Source organism: Lemur catta, chromosome 17, assembly GCF_020740605.2.
Source record: "Lemur catta isolate mLemCat1 chromosome 17, mLemCat1.pri, whole genome shotgun sequence".
Classification (NCBI taxonomy): domain Eukaryota; kingdom Metazoa; phylum Chordata; class Mammalia; order Primates; family Lemuridae; genus Lemur; species Lemur catta.
Genome location: NC_059144.1, coordinates 17,848,831 through 17,870,857, shown reverse-complemented (window position 1 = coordinate 17,870,857; position 22,027 = coordinate 17,848,831). Strand labels below are relative to the sequence as shown.

Below are 22,027 nucleotides of genomic sequence, written 5' to 3'. Positions count from 1 at the left end.
CTGGCCCTCAAGGTTCTTATACTTTCATAAGGGAAGACAGCAAGGAAAGCAGTACCAATAAAGGAATAACTAAAATTATAAGCCTTGATAAATGCCATACAGGGAAAGAAACAAGGTGCCATGATAGGGAATAGCAGGGAAGACCTACTCAGGTAGGCTGGTAGAGAGAGCCCCTCGGAGGAGGGACCATCCACAAAGGGGAGGAAGCAATGGGAAGGGCATTCTGGACATGCGAGAAACTAAATGCTGGCCTGGAACAAAGTACCCGATGACGCTGGAGGGGTGGAAATCATCTAGATTATGCTGAGTCCCGTAGGCCATGATAGAAAATTGGATTTTATTCTAGATTCAATGGGGAGTACCACTGAGAGGTTTTAAACAGAGGAGTTTTAAGAAAAAGCAAAATGATGTGTGAGAGAAAATCCTGGAAAAAAAGCCAGGACACCTGGGGGCTGGTCCTGACCAGTGTATCAGTTAATTACTGCTCCTTTAGGACGGTAGATTTATAATCTCGAAAGCAGGGCTAACCCTCCCTGCTCACCCATCCCATACCTCGTATACGTTGACGATCCTTTTCAAGGTCTGCAAAAGCACTTCTAAAAGCATCTGTGCAAGAGACTCCCACCCATGCACATGCACAATGCTCACTAAAGCTTATCAGGGCCACTGCTGCCTCCATCCTCACATAGCAAGGCTGGCACTGCCACAAAAGGACATCCATTTAGGAACATTTCTTCTCCTCTAAATCATGCTTACCTTTATCCTGAACTCATTTGACTGTCTGGGTTTGCAAGAACTTATTATTCGGTGATTTCCCTACAATAGTGTTCAAAAAGCAATGTGGGGTTTTATAATTCAACACATAGCAGTGATCCTTTGTGGCCTGGAGTGAAGTGGATTGGGCATGACTGGCTCCTTCTGGGTTGGCTGGGGCTACTATTGTATTAAGCTACTTTCTTGTTTTTTTCTTTTTCTGAGACAGGGTCTTGCTCTGTTGCCTGGAATAGAGTGTAGTGGTGGGATCATAGCTCACTGTAACCTCAAACTCCTGGGCTCAAGTGATCCTCCTGTCCTCAGCCTCCTGAGTAGCTGGGACTACAGTCATGTACCATGACGCTCGGCTAATTTTTTCTATATTTAGTAGAGACGGGATCTTACTGTGTGGCCCAGGTTGGTTTTGAACCCCTGGCCTCAATGAATCCTCCTGCTTCAGCCTCCCAAAATGCTAGGATTGCAGGCATGAGCCACTACACCTGGCAAGCTATTTTCTTTTTTCTTTTTATTTCAGCATATTATGGGGGTACAAAAGTTTAGGTTACGTATATTGCCTTTGCCCACCCCCTGCCGCCCCAAATCAGAGATTCAAGCGTGTCCATCCCCTAGATGGTGTGCATCACACTCATTATGTATGTAAACACCCATCCCCCCCACAACATCTCCCCAACATCCGATTAATGTTATTCCTAAATGTGCTCTTAGGTGATCAGTGAAACCAATTTGATGGTGAGTACATGTGGTGCTTATTTTTCCATTCTTGGGATACTTCACTTAGTAGAATGGGTTCCAGCTCTATCCAGGAAAATACAAGAGGTACTATATCACCATTGTTTCTTATATCTGAGTAGTATTCCACGGTATACATATACCACGTTTTATTAATCCACTCATGTATTGATGGGCACTTGGGTTGTTTCCACATCTTTGTAATCTCACAAGCTACTTTCAAGTCAGCTTCTTGGTCCTTAGCTTAGCTAGTGTGTAAATTTTCATTTGGGTTTAGAACCCTTCCCAAGATAGTCAGTAATCACAATGACTAAAACCAAGAAGGGGGAAGTTTAAAAATAAAAAGAAGCTAGATAACTCAAGGGAGCTTAGCTTAGCTCCTCTCTCTTTCCCTCTTTAACATAAAATCACTGCCCCAGAAAGGAGAGGCTGTGCCTGTCCACACCCCTGAGTACCACACCCAGCAGTGGACCAGGCATGAACAGAGTTGTTCTTTGGTTTTCTTTTGACAATGACAAATGGAACTATTTTTGTTTACGCTAATATGCCCTCTTGGATCTAAAAAAATAAAAACAACAGTTAAAACTCATTAGTTGCTATTGGTCAGGATCCCTAATCATTGTATATATATTCTTGCAAGGCATAAAGAATCGCAGGGTCACCTAGATTCTTTTACTAACATTTTGAAATTCCTTCTAATTTGAACCCTTGTCTAAGATTTCCCTATTTAAAAAGATCAAACCTACTTATTTTTTTGTTGTAAACTTTGTTATTTCTGTTTCTTTTGAGTTACTGAAAGAAATCTAAACCAAATGCAATGATATTAAACCACAGGGTTTTGATGATGACTTGACAAATGGAGCTTTATTTTTGCTCACCTTAACAGAGATCAAATTTACATGTATTTTGTTGAGTTCCTGAAAAAAGTAACTGCACCTATATCAAATTGCAGGATCCTGAAGACTGTTCTACTTTAACCATTTTGAAGCACCTTATCTAGTAGAGGAATAAACTATTTCCCCTTGATGCCATATTCATCATCTACTGTATAAAGGCACACAAGCCCCTGCCCAGATCACATGGCTGATGTAGCAAAGGTGCTGAGATTGTCTACAAACATCCTCAATTTTCTAGAATGACCAAAGTTAATAAATAAGCTACTCTGTCTCATCTTCATACCAAGGCCTGTGACCTTTGGCTTTAAACAGATGGTGAGGGCAGGTAGGTCTCTTTCAGAAGCTGTAAAACCACTGAACACCCCTCTCCCCAAGCTCCCTGTCATGTGAGAACTGGTTTATCCAGAACACCACAAGACCCTACATACTGTACCTGGAATCTGGCAGTTTCCATCTCTATCATAATCATCTTTATTCTCAAAATCCATGTCTTCTGATTTGAGCTCACTTCCTTCAAGAAAAAATGTGGGGAAACCTTTTCTTCCCTCTGCACTTTCTTTCCAAGGTTCTTTCAAAAGCTCATGCTTCACTTTGAATGGCTCTGATGGGGTAGCGGTGGGCTCCCCCTCCACGGTGATATTATTGGTTTTGCTTTTGTACAGGTCTGGTTTATAAGCCTCGGGTTTCTCCATTTCAAATTCATCATTCTCGAGGCCACATGTCCACCTTTCCACGTGTTTACAGTGACACTGACAGGCTGAGGGAGGGAAAGCGCTCTGAGGCCCAGGAATCTGGTCTACCACCTCCAGGCTCCCTTTCTTGGCTGCATTTACATGGAAGCCTCGGTTCTTTCCCCTTGGGATGTTAGTAGCGGGCTCGGTGAGATGTAATACCTCGGGCCTTTCCCTCATGCCTGTTGCTACAGCTAAGTTTTCCTCCTCATTTTCTTCCTCTTCCTCCTCCTCATCACTGTGGTTCTGACTCAAAATCAATGTGCTTTCTAAGCTTTTGTTTTCTAATAAATCAATTAATTGCTGATCTGCTGACAGGTTTCTTTTGGAGTCACAGACACTAAGATTGCACATATCTGCAAACCCACTTTCGCCTCCTGGATCCAAGGAAGGGGAAGCTAAGCACTTGGTTTCTAGTGGCCCGACGCCGTCAGGTCTTGGCCCTGCCACATTGCAGCAGAACTCTTCTTCCTCTGAAGTAGACATCAACAAATGTTTTCCATTTTTAATATTCACTTCAGCTACTCTAGTTTCTAAGCTACTCAAAAAAGAGGGGCCTGAAGCTACTTCTACCTCTTGGCCACCAGGCTGGTAATTCTCATCTTGGCTTGCCGAGATGGCAGCAGCATCTCTTCTGGATTCCGTACTGGTACTTGGGCTCTCCTGGAAAGAGCCTGGTTCTCGGCTGAGCCCCTTCTTACCATACATCACATTCTCCAAGGACTCAGGCAGCAGACTTTCATCACGGTTGATGGAAATGACATCCTGAACTTTAGAAATCAAATTTTCACAAGTCACATCAGGCAGACTGAGATGATCATCTCTACTTTCTATTTTCACTAGATTCTCAGGTTCATTTTCAAGGGTCTCTGAAGTCCTACTCATTTGAGTATATGTAAGAGATTCATATAATTTGGAGTTGGTTTGGTAAAGGCAACAGAGACTTCCTGGTGCCTGAGTGTCAGATCTTTTATGCTGGGCGTAGTTTCTATAGGCATCCAGGAAGGACAGCTGAGGGTCGTTCATGATGTAACAATCAGTGCGGTTCAGCCCGTGTTTGGCGGTGCCAATGAGCAGGTCTCGATCATGCTTCCCACACTCCCACCAGACTGGGAGGTAGAGGCTGGGCCTGCACAGCTGGAGGCGTTCATGCAGCTGAGGACACTTGAGCACTTGCTCTCGGACCTTCCGTAACAGTTCAATGCGGTACAGAGTTCTTGCAGCCCGTTCCTCAGTGATGGGTTCGATGTAGATGGTGGTATCTGGGGGACCTGGACAGAAAGGGAAACACAGAGCCTATCACTTAAGGTGGCCCTTGGACACTCCCTGCTACCTGAGCCCCCGAATATTTGGTCTTACAGTTTAACTCCCTGGCTCCTCAGCATGGCAGTTTTAGGTGTGTGGGCCCTTGCTAAAATGGGAAGCTAAAGAGAATGGAATGTTTTTATGAGAGAAGAACATACCCAGGGAGGGTGAAAGAAGAGCATGAAAGCTCCAGTCCTGAAATAATATCAGTTCCCTATGAATAAGCATATAATATGTGGCCTCTATACTAGGTACTTCATATATGTTATTTAATCCTCACAAAAATCCTACCATTTACCATCATCATGCCTGTTTCAAGGATGAGGAAATAGGCTCAGATAAGCTACCTTGCTCAAGATGGCAGAACCTGGATTTAAATCCAGGTCTTGTCAATGTGACTCTGAGGTCCAGATCTTTCCAACATAGCCAGCTCCCTGGCCTGAATGAAAACACTTTAACCATGACACATGGGCGAGGAGGGAAAAAGGTTAGAATGTCTGTGCATGTTGTCATCAGCCCTGAACCCATCCTGGATAGGATCAAAGTTTTATTTTAGCTTTCCTAAAATATGGTCACATAGTCTAGAATGAGTTTATCTAAAAATACGAGGCTGAAGAGAGACTGGAAGGAAGCTGTTACAAATGCCAACTAGGAATAGATTTCTCAAGAGGGCTCTCTATTGGATCAGAGGATATTTATATGATAGCCATTTATGTTCTATACTTATAAGACAACACTTAAAGTCATTAAGATTTAATCTAAGGAAGGTACAAAGTTCAGAGTAGAATAAATCTCGATGTTGACTTTTAAAAAACTTTACTTTCGAAAAAGTAGTTAATAGTAGTCTCTCAATATGTCTTTGAAGTTATAATCTGAATTTCAACTTTCATTGGAGTTGTATCATTTTGGGAGAGATATTTTATTTTAAGAGAGTGGACCCAATTAGAAGTTCATGAATTTCTAAAAACCTTTTTCTCTTTACCTAAATTCCTCAGATAGACTCTACCTTTATAGTTATACTAAAAGTAATTCTGCAATTCGAAAATCAGCATGTTCTTTCCTTGTCTCATCTGACAATATACTGACAAAGAGTTTTCTCACCACCATCTTTCCACGCGGGCAGACGACAGACATTCCGGCACATAGCCACAAAACTATAAAAATAGTGTTCCAGGCTCTCATCCGACTTCTTGTCCAAACGGGATATGACACGGAACTGTGTCCAGTCAAAAGTTTTCTTTTCTTGATCATAAACGACACCAAAGGAAGACACTGTTCTATAGAAGTCTGCTTGTTCTCTCCTAGTCCACCTTGAGATTTAATCAGAAAGGGAGAGTGAGCTGTTTTTCCTTTTTTAAGAAAAGCCAACAACTACTTATTGAATGCCAACTATGAAAGCCCATGAAGTCAAGAAAGTAGGCAGAACTGATTTGTCTATTTTGTTGTTTATTTTTATTGAAGTTAAACTGGGCTGAGAGGCTTATAATGAAAACAGCCTATCATCCTACTCCCAAAGAGGTAACCACTTTCAAATCTTCAGCTTTTTCTTCTGGTATTTACCTGCCTATTTCTAAACCATGTGTGCATACTTGCTATCTCTTGGTTAATTTTAGGAATTATCTAGTTATTAACTTCTGCTTTTAGAAGATAAAGATTTTTAAGATACTATATATGCTTAAATATCTTGCCTTATTTTTTTCCCCTGTACAACAACATAGAGTCAGAGAATCTTGGAGAGAACGGTCTAGACCATTACATTCATCCTCCTAATCTTCCAGATGAAGAAACTGGTGCAGAGAAGGGAAGCGACTACTTCAGTGCACACATCCCGACTCCCCATCTCACATGGGCTTTCTTCCTGGTTTTATGTAGATGGGCTGCCCACATCAATTACCTTCTCTGGGACACAAAGGTCCTCTAGTTTCTACATCCACAGAAGTAAGTTAACGACTTAAGGGAGGTGGATAATTCTATACCAGCATAGTCTTTATGAAGGGCTCTTGGGCATGGAACTCTCCACCCCAGGAGGAGTCCAACTAGGAATGGGGAGTAGGGTGAGGGCTCAGTGGAAGAGTAAGAAGCAGGGAAGAAGGGGCTCTGGTTCTTCTCTTTGGAGCTGTGCAAGGTGGGAGAAATACTTTCCCTGAATTACCAAATTTCATAAAGTCAGAAAGAGTATGGAGAAGTAATTAAATTTGCTATGTAATCTTCTTTTGATAAACTGGATATTTCATCAGAAGGAAAGAGAGCTATAAGGACTCAAAGAATTGTGGTTTCATTGATATTTTCTGATGGCATCATCCCCAGCCTGTGCTGGCCTTCTGTAAGTCTTTTTTAGCTTAACTCTCAGATGGGCAAGTAACTCCTGGTAATTTGCACCTTCCTTCTGGGCTTGCATTTCATGGTACTTACTGCTTTCAAAGGCTTGTAGCTATAATAAGACAGCTTCAATGAACACTATTCCCTTTGTTACTAAAAGAACTAGGGGGTCTAAAATATTCCAGTGTGGTGTTTCTAAACCACATCCCCAAAGACTGGGGTCTGACTGAGGGATGAGTGTCAAGTTGGAAAATCATAAAAGTCTGGGAATTGTGAACAGAGGGTGTCCTAAACTTCATCAGACTCCCATCACCATGACAATACCTTCACACGTGAAGGTTGACCTAATGCATTCTGGAGACGACCTAACTTCACATGAGAAGAGAGATACACTTGCCCTCTGCTAGCTATCTGCTTTACCTTTTGTCACCTTTACCCAGTGGGCAGCTCAGCATGTCCCTTTGGCCGTTGGCTTTTACCTCTTTTGAGCTTCTTTGTTGATGAGGTCCATTTCTGAGGTTCTCCTGAACATCTCTTCTTGAACCCAATATCCTTGGTTACCTGGTCCCAGAATTTCAGGTCGGCAGAGTTCCTTTCGGTTGCAGCGCTGGTAAATAGTGACCAGACGTCTGAGACGAGCTGTGAGAGCAGATGAAACTGGCCAGGGTGATTTGTCTGGGTCGGAGCCATCCTGGGCTTCAAACATCAGTGAGGATATTAGTATTTACAAACAGAACTAAAACAGGGTGATTGTTTTTTCGTTTTGTTTAAATAAAAACAAAGCTGACTCAATAACTTAATCAAAGTAGTTACTGTTTTGCCAACTGATTGGCCCAGGAGCTAGACACTGCTAGAAGGCCTACAATCTTGCTTTAGAAAAAGCTTTATGTTGTGATTGGCTCTGGTGCCTGTCAAACACATAGGTACCTTTCTGTGGGGACAGAACTGATTTGAGGACCTTGTTCTACAGCACAGGAGTGCACAGAACTTTGTTGCCTTCTCCATATAGAACTATGTATGGGCTGTTGTGTAGCTGGTCCTTCCAACTGCCAAAGCCTCATGTTTGAATTCAGAAAATACAAAACCAAAAAAGCTAAACCAAACCAAACCCCCAAACATTTCTCAAATAAATAAATAAATAAATAAATGAAATCACAATTTCTTTTTTCCCCCTCATACGCCACCCTAACTTAAGATACTAACAACATTTATTTCACTTTTGAATTTCAATGTCAGGTAGAGGAAGCCAGAGCCATGTTAAAGCTCCACGTGTGTGACTACAAGGGAGTTTGATGAAGGTCAATTTTTTAAAAGAGCCTCCTTAGAAAACAGCATTTTGATCACATATAAACTCCAGGATAACAACAAACTGGGACTTTACTTTTATTTGCCTTCAGAAGGATACAGTCTCACCTGCCCGGCTGTCATCCTTCTTTTCACCAAAAATGCCATCACCTCCTTCACTGGAGCTCTCCTAGGGATAAACGAAGCCATCCCATCAGCAAATCTGCGTCTCAGAAGAAACCACCTCAGAGAGCCCCAATACAGAAGGAGTAAGCATGAATAAGAGACACACCCTACCCGTGAGCATCTCAAAGGTTACGACAGGACCTGATAAATCCAGCTTACTTAGGCACAGTCTTAAAAGAGCCAGAAAGCAGTTTATTTAAAATAAGTACCCCCAACCCCCCAACCATGTAGAATCCTTCTGCCTGTAGAGAATTAGCTTAAGGAATGATGAACTGACATGCTCTCTCTGGCAATTACATTTTACAAGTACTATTTCAGCTGTGAATTTAAATATTTACTTCACCATAATCACTGGCAATTTAATACTGTCATTTCAAAAAGGTTGTGCCTGCATTTTTGTTTTTTGCTGTGAAAAAGTGTCACCCTTATGCTCATTATGGTTAGCTAACTTCACAGTAACAGACACTATTTTCATAAAACATGACTGCTCCAGACATGAGACCTGATGGTGCAAAACCCCAGGAATTTAAAATTAAAATCACAACTTGAGCTCTAAGTGAATCTGGAATAATATCACAGGCACAGAGCTTGTCTGAGTTGGTACATTTGTCAAACTGGCCTAATGGATCCCTTCATAAACCCTGTCTTGGTCTCAGAAATGGAACTTTAAAAACTCCTTATATATAATACAGGCAGGAGTTTGAGGGTGGGAGAAGAGAGTGTGCTCTTTTTCAACTGGACTCCATTTTTAACAGTAGAACTTAATGCTTTTTGACTAGCATCTTTTGACCTGAATGATGGTACAAAACCACCTCAGGATTCAAGCTTTTGCCATGTTAGAGCACAGGGTCAGAGAAAAAAAGGGTCAGCAAACTGCGGCCTGCAGACTGTTTTTGTGTGGCCCTCAAGCTAAGAATGGTTCTTATATTTTTAAAGGGTGGAAAAAAAGGGAAAAATATGAGACAGAGACTGTTAATGGCCCTCAAGCCCACGTTATTTACTATCCAGTCTTTTATGGAAAAATGTTTGCTGTCCCCTGGACTGGAACACACAGCACAGGAGACCAATAGCCTAGATGCACTGGGAATGGACGGGCACCTAGGAGTGCTGATAGTTAAACTGCAGAACACTCTTGGGCCCCTGATACAATGGAAACACCAAAAAGAGAAAACTCTGAGAAGATAAAGAGGAACAGGAGCACATTTTCTGAATGTATTTCTCTCTTACACAGAACAGTGATAATAGCTAATATTACCGAGAACTATGTGTCAAGCATTGCCTAAAACCCTTTACATGGTTTATCTTATTTAGCTATCAGAACTATCTCATGAGGTAAAAGCTATTATTGTCTTCATTTTGCGGATGCAGAAAATGAGCCCTAGAAAAGTTCAGTAATTTGCCCAGGTCACAAGGCTAGCAAGTGGCAGAGCTAGGATTCAAATACAGGTAGTCTGATTGAAGAGCCAACACTTTCAACCACCAAGCTATCTAAAAAAGGGCAACAAGAGAAGTCTTAGATGAAGATTTGTTTTGGAGAGTGAAAACATATTTAGAAGTGGGGTACACTAGCTAATCTCCTTTTGCTGGGCCAGAACTGTCTTCTGCCATCTCCTGTCAATGAAGAATGGAAACCTAGGACTGATCTATTATACCATTTTCAAGTGGCACTTAAATACACCATCTCATCCTACTATTTAGGTAGTTAAAAAATAAACAAAAAACAACCTACTATACCTTATATACTTTCCTGCCAGAAAGAACCTTTTTGAACATCCCCATGGTATCTGTGAAGGTCCTTTGAGTGCTAAAATTACAAGTCTAGACACTCCCAGCTGAGAAATGCTCTACGGCCTAGGAAACATGGGCACCAGGCCCCAGAGCTACCATGCTCCTTATTTCAATGCACTGGCTGCTGATGTGGGCATCACGCCCTCAATCCACAATGCATGCTCCCAACTTGACGTGCGGCAGGCACACAGCAATGCAGGTTTCCCTTCCAGTCCAGCCAGCAGTTTCTCCTAGTGCAAGTCAGTAAACACGAATAGCTTTAAGCAAAACTCTTAAGTAAGGAAAGTTTTTCGTATTAGAAATGTGTTTTTCTATATCCTGTCCTTTCTTGGAGGTATGTCCTCTCTCTAGAAATGACAGAATAAAGACGACCTAATTTGTCAGCAGCTCAAGTGAAAAATACGTCAGATTTTTAGTTAATAACCAATTTAATGTAAGTCTGTGATGTGCTGTAGCAGAGTTCTGGGTACACAGAAGGACCTGCCTCTGAACGGTGCAGTCTAACATTTACCACCTCAATTTCTGCTTACATGAATCAATTTGAAAGAAATGTTCATCTTAGAAGAGGTACGAATCAATCATCTCACAGTGAAAGAACCAGACAGTGCTGACAAGAATGTCAACAACAAAGAACACTGATTGGTTATAATAAGCAATTTCTCCATCTTGAGAACACATGTGGTTTGGAGTCCGACAGTCCACTGCTTTCTGGCCTTGGGCAAGTTGTTTTGATCTCTCTCAAGCTCATTTCTTCTTTTGCAAAATGGAGACAATACCTACTTTATAGGGTGATTGTGGGACACAATGAGTAGATGTACGTAAAGTGCTTAAGCAAATGCTGGCACAAAGCAAATGCCCATCAAAGGATAACTCGGACTGAGAAAATATTGACAAACCGTCCCTACTACTAGATACCCAATATTTCTACCTTTGAACTACAGTGCATGCTCTAAGGCTTCATAGTACAATAAAATAGTAGCAACAGCAACAACAAAGGGCTACTGAGCCCCATGTCAGTTGCCAGATACTGTACTGAGTATTCTATATGCTATTTTATACGCATTTAAAAAATTTATTCATTATAATAACTCATTTTAGACAGGAGGAAACTGCGGAATGGGGAGGTTAAGAATGTTGTCCAAGATGACACACAGTTAAGTGGAAAAGATTGAATTCGAACACAGGAGGTCTGACTTCAGAGGATGAGCTCTTAATCACTGTGTAGTAAGTAGTATTGCCTCTGGTGGATGGAAGAACACCAGGCTGACTGAGAAGCACTGTCAGCAGCTACACTGAGGGTGTGGGGCTCTGTTTCCTTATCTGACAATAGAAGGTCTGGTCTCCCTTGCTTGTGGCTGCTCCTCTAAGACTGGCTGCCTCCTCTATCTGGTTTTGGTGTGGGCAAACTGGTAGCAATGGCAGTGCGTACTGGGTGGGACCTGCAGACATAGGGAATTTCTTCTACGCTCTTATAAAACCTTCGAGCCAATGCAACAGGCAATGAGCTGTCTGCTCCCATTTAGCCAAACAATGTGTGTCTCTGAAGTGTCAGAAACTGTGCTAGGTTCCAGGGTTACAATAGTGAAAAAGATGGGATCTTTATCCTTCTGGAGTCCAACCTGGTGGTTATGAGAGACACATAAATAAATAGTGACCACACAGCGTGGTAAGTGAGCTTAAACACAGTGGGAAACAAGAGTCACCAACTCTGCCAGACCCAAATTGGGTAGGGGGAACTCATGCAAGAGGTGACTTGACTATTGAAGGATGCACAGGAGTTTGCCAGGAGAACACGGGGCTCTCTGTTCAGGTAACAGGATGTACAAAGGCAGAGCAAAGAACCCAGAACCCACAGTGGTTTCCATTTTATGGAAAATCAAGCATCCTACTCTTGTATAAGCTTCATGTAGAATGTAGGTATACATCCAATGCCATTAAAATAAAATTCAAGGATTTTTATTACAGAAAGATCATAAGATTTAGAAAAAGATGTGAGCAGGGGAGACACTGCTCTTGTGCCTCCCGGCAGTAAGACTTTTTTTGCAGTTTACTGAAACTATTTGAGCTTTCTCCTGTCTACAATGTAGATAAGAATAATGCTTAACTGAAGAGGAAATGTACTTTGTAAGTGTGCAAGTATTCTACATACAAATATTAGTATTTCAGTTCAGAGAAGCCTCAAACTCTTAACTCACAGAGAAGAGTGTTTGTTCAGTCCCTAACTAAAGTTTTCTTACAATGGAATTTGGCCATTATAGGCACTAAATTTCCCTGCAAGTTCTTTCTGATCTGTGTGACTTCATCCTTCTATCCACAGACCTTGTATTTCAGAGAGCACCTGGGACACAGCACAGCCACCTGCAGTAGGAACTCCATTAAGGCAAGTTGTGCCATTTCTCATTACTACTGCTGTTAAAAGAAATGCTATTCTCCCTACATACTAGGTTTGACAGAGAAAGATTTTGTTTATAATTCTAAGCTCCAGACCATTTTAAATGCAAATAAACTTTTAGCTAGCTGCTTTAGAAGGCCTCTGTAGGTTCACGGAATCCAACTGCATCTGAAATCTATTAATACAATCATTTACCAATCAAAGTGCTATTGATATTAAGACAGAGAGAGGGTGGGGGAAGGAGTAGATTAGATCATCTCAAATGTCCCTCTCCCAACTCCAACATTCTATGATTCTCTGAATGCCACATTTTAAGAGGACAACAAAAAGTACAGTGTGCTCTGACAGGCACCAGAGTAGCGAGGGATCTGTTGGGGATATTTCTCCTGAAAAGAGATTTACAGAGATTAAGGTCACTAGCCGGCCCCAATAATTTAAAATCCTATCAGAAAGGAAAAAAAACTGGATGTTCCTCTTGTTTCCTCCATGAACTCCTGGGCATCCCTAATTTACCTGGAATGACCTCCTGACAGCCATGCTGGAGAGGGAACGGCACGCTGAGAGATCACTCAGATGTGTGCTGCGGCTCCTGGCAATGCTAAGGTTCTGCCAATCTGTTAGTTAAATGCTCTCCTTTCTATGCCCAGGTCTGCTTAATTCAGGGGAACTGCCCTAGTGAACAGGCCATTTACACAATGCTCTGGGCTTCTTTAATTCTGCCTACTGATCTACCTAAGGACAGAGCTGGGAGAGAGAAACGCCCCAGCAGCGTCTTTCTTGCAGGAGGTTTGGGGAAAGAGGGAAGCAGGGTGGGGCAGCTGGGCTGGCTCAGATGCTGGCCATCCCTCTACCTGTGCTGTTCAGCACCTGGACTAGCAGTCAAGCTGAACCTGTTTATAGCCTGTCCACCTCAAAATCTGGGAGAACCCACTCCCATTCCATTTGCTTTTGACTATATTCTATTACTCTAGTTTTAAGGATTTGAAGAGCAAAAGAAATCTCACAGGTATTAATTTCGTAAATGAATACACAAGTAGTTCCAGAGTTTAACCCTCCTATATTAGATTACTTAAGGTCTTTTTACTGATTCTGTCACAACCCCCTTCAGTGCCCTCCTGATTGATCTATTAAGTATGTCGTTTGATGTGGACAAGCTGTCAGAGCCAGGCTAGTCTGGTAGCTGCCTTTTCCTATGAGCTGCTGCTGGGAGGAAAGGGTATATGCTCATATATACACATGAAATACTCTGTACTTTCTTGACCATGAAAAGAATACTTGACTAGAAAAAAGAATACCAGAATATCTAGAGAATTTCAAGTCTTAACTCTGTCATCTAGTTGTGAGAATATGGCAAAGTCCTTAGCTTCTGGGGCCTAAAGTTTCCTCAGCTGTCAAATAAGAACAATAATACGTGATGTGCTTACCTCACGTGGGTGAGGTGAGGATCAACTTAAACAAGGGGAAAAGGTGCTTTGGAAAGAGTGAAATTCCGTGTAAGTAGAAGGTATTACTTTATTTCTTTGGACTTGAACTGTTCCTATGGGAAAACACATCCCAAGTTCCAGACAAAAGAACTAACAATATAAGGACTGGAATGTCAGAACTTGGATTTTAATTGTCAAGACCGGAACCCCACTTCTTTCAGGTCCAGGGGTCTGAGGCTTCATGCTGATTTGCTTCAATACACTGCTTCTCAAACCTTAAGGTTATAGAGAAACATACCTTTAGAAAATAGTTATTACCTATTTTGGGAAAGTGGTGCCACTGTTATTGTCTTAAGAATCAGAGCTGATAGAGGCCAAAGTAAATACCACACGTTCTGCAAGCTAGAATTGAAAGAACAGAATTGAAAAGAATTGATAACTTTTGGGTGGTGATCAGAAGAAGGGAGAAGACCCTGAAATGGAGTCACTTGGGGACAATGCTACAGTAACCTCCGGAATCCAGAATCTGTAACATTATAACAGACACGTTTGCTGTACTGCTCAAAGCTGGAGAACATTTGGTCAAATGGTGCTGGGGCCCAGGTGAGGTTTAACCAGTCCCAGAAACTCATTTTCAAAATGTAATATAGATTTCTGCTTCTGGGATGTGCATATTTCTCGATTCTTTACTCTAAGTACAACTAAAACCCCTGAATATTAAATATAAAACAAATATAAGAAAACTCTGAAAGGTGAAGAAAAAAAAGCAGGACAAATCAGACATCCAGATGCGAGGAACAATGTGGTGCTGAGTTTCCTGGTTTTTTGGTTTTTTTTTGCTTTATATACCCTAGATTTGGAGGTAAGAAGCCAGCTAAAGGGTGCAGACCAAAAAAAAGCCCCAATAAAAGCCTGTTTTCTCTAGCAAAGTACCAGGAAAGGGGCAGGTTAGGAACACAGAAAATATTAAGACAATAACTACTATACTCTAGCCCAACAATATAGAAAAGTCTGTGGCTTACTCAACTCACACCAGCAAAGGCTGAGTGGGAGCCGGAGCCTAGACTTCTACCTTCTCCAGGAGGTAACAGAGTACCCCATTCCTCTGTGGAGTGGTATCAGAAAAAGCTAAGTAGGGAGCCAGAACTTTCATTTCTGACCGATAGTAATGAGGTCCCCCATTCCCAGCCATGGTGTCCGCAAAGACCAAGTGGGGAGCTGAACCTCCATCTCTGTCCAACAGTAATGAGAAACATCTGCTTCAGGTGTTATAGGAGCAGACTGGGAACATGAACTTCTGCTCCCTTCTCACAGAAACAAAGTGGCCCCCGATCCCGATTTCCTGCCAAAAGAGGTGTCAGAAGAAGTCAGCTAAAACGAGGTTTAATAAGATCTAGTCTCACAATATAATTCTCAAAATGTCCAGATTTCAATCAAAAATTACTTATCCCAAGAACCAGGAAGATCTCAAACTGAATGAAAAAAGATAAAAGATGCCAATGCTGACGTGACAGATCTTAGAATTACCTGATCTAAGAATTTAAAGCAGTCATCAACGGACCATTTTGAACACGCTTGCCACAAACGCAAAAACTGAAAATCTCAGCAAAAAAACAAAGATCCAAAGAAGAGCAAAACCAAGGGTAATTTTAGATTTGAAAAATACAATAAGCTGGAAAAAAACAAAGACCAAAAAACCCTCAACAGAGCCAGCACAGTGGCTTATGCCTATAAATCCTAGCACTTTGGAAAGCTGAGGTAGAAGGATTGCTTGAGGTCAGGAGTTCAAGACCAGCCTGAACTACATAGCAAGAAGCTGTCTCTATAAAAAATTAAAAAATCATCTGGTATGGTGGTGAGCATCTGTATTCCCGACTACTTGGGAGGCTAAGGCAGGAGAATTGCTTGAGCCAGGAGTTTGAGGTTGCAGTGAGCTATGATAACAACGTACTTACTCTAGCCCAGGCAATAGAGTGATACCGTTTTCCTTCCACCCACCCCCCAAAAAATTCAATCCCAAATGTTCCTTACTGAAAACAAAAACAAACAAACAAAAAAACCCCCTCGATGGACAGGCTCAACAACAGAATGGAGGAGGAAAATAATCAGTGATCTTGAAGACAGAATAATAGAAAGTACTCAATGTGACTAAATACACACAGAAATAGATTGGGAAAAAAACTGGACAGAGCCTCAGAGACCTGGGACTGTAATAAAAGATTTAATATTCATTTCATCTGCATCCTGGAAGGGGAGGAGAAAGAGGGTGTGGCAGAAACAGGACTTAAGAAATAATGACTGAAAATGCCCCCAATTTAGCAAAAGACATAAACCTACAGATTCAAGAAGCTAAGTGAACTCCAAACAGGATAAACTCAAAGAAATCTAAACACACACAAAAAAATCTGAAAACTAAAGACAAAGAAAAAATCTTGAAGGCAGCGAGAGAGAAAAGGCACCTTACCTATAGGGGAAAAACAACATGAATGACAGTGGATTTCTCACCAGAAACCATGGAGACCAGAAGGAAGTGTCACATTTTTCAAGAGCTGAAAGAAAAAGAACCATCAACCCAGAATCCTATGTCTGGTGAAAATACACTTCAGGGATGAAGGGGATATTAAGACATTCTCAGATAAAGAAAAACTATGAGAACTGTCACCACCAGATCTACCCTACAAGGATGACAAAAAAAAGGGTGACTAAAAGAATTTCTCTAAACTGAAAGAAAACAATAAAAGAAGAAACCCTGGAACAACAGGAAGAAGAAAGAACATGATAAACAAAAATATGGGTAAATATAGCAGACTTTCCTTCTCTTGAGTTTTCTAAATTATATTTGACAGTTGAAACAAAACTTAACATTATGTGATATGGTTCTAAATAGATGTAGAGTAAATATTTAAGAAAATTATAAGTGGGGGAGGCTAAAAGAACAAAAATGGAATTAAGGTTTCTATACTTGAGCTGGTGAAATGATGCTACTAGTGGACTGTGATACTTTACATATGTAACGAAATACCTAGAACCACTAAAAAGCATAAAAACCAATATAGATAACAGAAGAAAATCTTCAGGATCTATAACTAGGCAGAGTTCTTAGACTTGACACCACAAGCATGATCCATAAAAGCGGAAGTTTATAAGTGGGACTTCACAACATCAGAACCTTTTGCTCTGTGAAAGACAATGTGAACAGGATAAAAAGACAAACTATAGGGTGGGAGAAAATATTTGCAAACCACATTATCTGACAAAAGACCAGTATTTGGACTATACAAAGAACTCTAAAAAATCAACAGTAAAACAAACAATGAAATTAGATATGGGCGAGGGACATAAACATTTCACTGAAGAGGATATACAGATGGCAATTAAGCATACAAAAAGACGTTCAATATTATTAGCCATTAGGGAAATGCAAATTAAAACCACAATGAGGCATTACTACATACCTACCAGAATGGCTCAGGTGAACAACAGTGACAAACACCAAATGTTGGTAAGGATGGAGGACACAGAGAAAGCAGACCACTCATACATTGCTAGTGGGAATGTAAAATGGTACAGCCACTCTGGAAAACAGTTTGGCAGTTTCTTAAAAAATGAAATATGTAACTACCATATGATCCAGTAATTACAGTTCTGGGCATTTATCCCAGGGAAATGAAAGTGTACTTTCACACAGAAATCTATATGCAAAGGTTTATTATAGAGAACTTATTCTCAATAGCCCAAAACTGGAAACAACCCAGATGCCCTTCAGTGGATGAATGGTTAAACAAATTGTGGTTCATCCATCCCAAGGAATACTACTCAGTAATAAGAAGGAATGAGCTACTGATACAGACAACAACCTGAATGAATCCTCAGGGAATCATGCTGAGTGAAAAAAGCCAATCTCCAAAGGTTACATACTGCATGATTACATTTATAGAACATTCTTAAAATGACAAAATTATAAAAAAATGAAGAACAGATTAGTGGTTGCCAGGAATTAAAAAACAGGTAAAGGCAGAAGGAAGTGGATATGGCTATAACACAGTGACATGACAGATCTTTGTGCTCATGAAAATATCCTGTATTTTGACTCCATCATTAGTACCTGGCTGTGATACTGTACTATAATTTTGCAAGATGTCACTATGGGGGTGGGGGGACTAGATAAAGATACATGTGATCTCTCTGTATTATATTTTACAACTGTATCTGAAATCCACAGTTTTCTCAAAATTAAAAGTTTAATTAGAATAAAAATGCAATGCAGTCTGTATGTTTGAAATTTTCATAATAAAATTCTGGGGAAAATGCAATACAACTGCAGCAATGCAATCAAGTTCCCCAAGACCACTACCAAGCTGGGGATTTCTCTCTTGATACGAAAGACCGTGTGGTAAATACAGCACATTTGACTTACCGTTTGTTTCTGGAGACCATCTAATTTGTCCTCAGCATTGTCTTCTTTATCTGTATTGCCTCTAAATAAAAGTAAAAAAAAAGCATTACATACCACCCAAGAGTTGCAGTAGCACCCCTCACCCATGGTTCTGCTTTCCTCAGTTTCAGTTACCCTGGTCAACCATGGCCCGAAAACATTAAGAAATTCTGGGAGAGAAAGAGAGATCATATTCACGTAAGTTTTATTATAATATATTATTATAAATTTCTACTTTATTATTAGCTACCATTGTTAATCTCTTACTGTGCCTAATTTATAAGGGTCTGGTACTATCTGAGGTTTCAGGTATACCCTGGGGGTCCTGGAATGTATTCCCCACGGATAAATGGGCACTACTAAGTCAGCCCTGTGTATCTGTGGGGGGAGTGGTTCTAGAACCCCCGAGGACACCAACATCAGCAGATGCTTAGGTCCCTTAGTCGGCCTCCATATCTGAGGGTTCTGCATCTTTGGATATCGGCGGCCAATGGTAAGTAGATCCCTTCCACTGCAGGCGCTCAAAATCTTCATTTTTCCCTCCCTACTGGGAAAACTCAAGAGACAATGAGAATGAGAGAAACTATCACCAAACAGTGTCATCCCTTCTACGGGCAAGGACCTACACTCAACTGAGACTGTAGGATGAGGCTGCAGCCTCATGATCTACTGAGGCAAGTTCAGAGGCTAGCTACTGTAAGAGAAAAGGTAATTACTGCCCATCAAGAGTTATCCGAATATGTGGCTATGATGAAAGGACAGAGTTTTTTTTTTTTTTGAAATGGAGTCTCTCTGTCACCAGGGCTAGAGTACCGTGGTGTCAGCCTAGCTCATAGCAATCACAAATTCCTGGGCTCAAGAAATTCTCCTGCCTTAGCCTACTGAGCAGCTGGGACTATAGGCATGCGCCACCACGCTTGGCTAATTTTTCTGTTTTCACTAGAGACGGGATCTCACTCTTGCTTAGGCTGGTCTCGAACTCCTGACTTCAAGTGATCCTCCAGCCTCCGCCTCCCAGAGTGCTAGGATTACAGGCATGAGCCACCATGCCTGGCCAAAAGAACAGACTCTTAAGACTGAAGGCTTCACAAAACATAGGTCTGATGATATCCCAACCCCCAGACCACAGATGAGTCTTCCTACAGAATCACTTACGTTTGGTGATTAAAAGTCACTTCCTTTAAAGGGAACTCCTCTGCCACTGCTGAGAAGGAAGGGCATTTTGCCCTTGTTACCATCAGACTCTTACAGCGACCTGTCTTCTCTCTTATGAGCTTAAGTACTGCTGATACCTATCAGTTTTTCATGATTCCTTTTAAAATTGACTTTGAGGCTGGGTGTGGTGGCTCATGCCTGTAATCCTAGCACTCTGGGAGGCCGAGGCAGGAGGATCACTTGAGCTCAGGAGTTTGAGACCAGCCTGAGCAAGAGCAAGATCAAGACCCCGTCTCTATTAAAAATAGAAAAATTAGTGAGACGTCATAGCTTCCACCTGTAATCTAAGCTATTCGAGAGGCTGAGGCAGGAGAATCGCTTGAGCCCAGGAGTTTGAGACTGCAGTGAACTATGATGACACCACTACACTCTAACCTGGACAACAGAGCAAGACTGTCTCAAAAAACAAAAAACTGACTTTGAAATACTCTTGTCCCAAATATTCCTATCCTTGCTGTTCAAGTCCCAGAGGCAGGAAAATTTCCTACCTTCATTGTTTAATCACAGAAAGAAAGCCACCCCACAAAAATATAAGCTTTATGCCACATTCAGGTGCCGCACCCAGGGAGTGTTTTCCCTGAACCAGTGAATCCAACATTAGGATCACCAGTCATGTGGGCCTTTGATAACGTCTCCCAGAATGCATCTTTATTATCTGTCTACAGGAAACACCTTTGGGGCAGCTAAAGTGTTCATCAGGGGTTAAGGACAGATGGAAAACGCATTTCACACTTTTCTTAGCATGAGCAGATGGTTAGTAGGGGCTCTTGTCTGTGCCACCCTCTCAGGCCTGGCCACAATGCAAAACCGTATCTGCTACTTTTAGAGAGAAGATCAAACTAAAAGCTTACCAATCATAAGCTTAAGAGATAAATACTGTTTTAAAAAATATACACATATTTTGGAGAACTATACTTTCTAGCTGTTAATTTAGCTTTCCTGCAAATTTATACATTTTGGGGTTATGCCACTAAATAAAACTTGGGCAAAGGGGATGCTTCTATACTTCGTTGGTACATAATTCACGGACAGGCTGAAATGCCATGGCTGTCAAGTAGTGGCCCCTAAATCCACCTTACTCATGGACCATGAAATCCTTAAATAATACTGGAATTTCATCTGATGAAATTCAAAGCCAGGAAGCATGGACTTGAGTCTGAATTCTTCCCTGAGAATCCTCTGACCAGACAAGACATGGGCCTGGTTAAAAAGTTGGACAGGATGGTGAGCAGCCTGAGGAACTCATGAAGAACAGGAAGTGGTATTTGGTTCAAAGTCAAAGAACAGGTCTGAGGCATAGTAAGGTATAACCAAAGTAGCAATTTTGGAAGGCAGTGGCAGTGTGGCAAGGTTTAAGGAGATGCCACACATTAAGGAAGAGATATGAAGAGTGCTAAGTGTATGTGAAAGGGGTCACAGATTAGTGGCAAGACATGTCACATCAGGGTTGGCCCACATGGCTTCTTACCTTTCAGGAATGTCGGAGGTCCCATCTGCAACTCCCTGTTCTGCAGAAAGGGACTTCTCATCTGGCATCCCGACTTTCTCCAGGAAGCAAAGTGCTGGGTCTGCTCGCATGGCATTATACCTCTCATAACCTGATCAAAAGTCATGAGAAATGTCAGCTGTCATGTCAGAACTCACAACATCTGCCTTGGGCCCTAGACACTCATTTTGTGTCTCTTATTAAGTAAAAAAATAAAACAAATACAAACAAAAAAATTACTTTAAGATTAACCAGCTCCCATACATAAGATTTCCTATCAGAGAAAAATCCTGGAGCTAAAGCAGACCACCTTTGAGTACTGTTTGACCAAAACCTGAAAGCTTATGTAAATACTGTGTGTGTGTGTGTGTGAAAAGACACAAGGTAGAGATAATACAACTCTCACCTGTTTGCTGCTTTCCAACAGCAAAGGGAATCAGACAAGTTGTTTTTGCAACTTCTTCCTCTATCGCCCCAACTCTGGACACCTTGTTATGTTTTGAATGGGCCTTTTTTCATATAGTTCATTTTTATCCCATGTGTCACAAAGGAAAGCTGAACAAAATGATGGATGCCAGGGCTGAAATACGGACCTATCACCTGTGCAGTCACAAACTCAGTATGGAATCCTAATCCACATATGCCGGGGCTACGGAACTGCTCTTCACCACCTCCCAAAGTCACTAACACAGAGAGCACCTGACCCAATAAAGGGACCTCAAAAGGGAGGCAAAACAATGAAAAAAATGTCACTTTTCATTGGAAAAAGTCCATGCATGAGAATTTGTTATTATTTTTGAACTTAATGTAATCTTACAATGAGACAGGATTTGGCCACGTAAAAGACTGGAATCTACCGTCATTGGGGAACTTCTTCACCATCATCAAACCCTTTCAATGTTGCTCCTAGCAAACAATGTCAATCTAGAGAAGGACCCCATCACAGGTGATGGAAAAGCTGAACATAACAGAGAATGACCATACTCTGGTTTCTCTTCAGATCGCATAATAGAGAATGACCTTGGTGGTTAAGAACAAACCTGGGCCAGGCACGGTGGCTCAC

The 22,027-nt window shown here is 41.4% G+C and overlaps 1 protein-coding gene across 6 annotated transcripts in view; it reads right to left on the bottom strand.

Annotated features, from left to right (window-relative positions):
• CHD6 (chromodomain helicase DNA binding protein 6) overlaps positions 1–22,027 on the bottom strand; it is a 139,128-nt gene that overhangs the window by 16,256 nt on the left and 100,845 nt on the right. For 5 of the 6 annotated variants that reach the window (XM_045529296.1, XM_045529295.1, XM_045529298.1 and 2 more), the window contains 6 exons: positions 20,947–21,076; positions 18,246–18,306; positions 8,168–8,228; positions 7,234–7,450; positions 5,537–5,745; positions 2,833–4,401 (listed from right to left, as the gene is read on the bottom strand). In XM_045529296.1, the coding sequence (XP_045385252.1) occupies positions 2,833–4,401; positions 5,537–5,745; positions 7,234–7,450; positions 8,168–8,228; positions 18,246–18,306; positions 20,947–21,076 (2,247 nt within the window). The remainder of the gene's footprint in view (positions 1–2,832; positions 4,402–5,536; positions 5,746–7,233; positions 7,451–8,167; positions 8,229–18,245; positions 18,307–20,946; positions 21,077–22,027) is intronic. The other variant, XM_045529297.1, reaches the window with a different exon arrangement.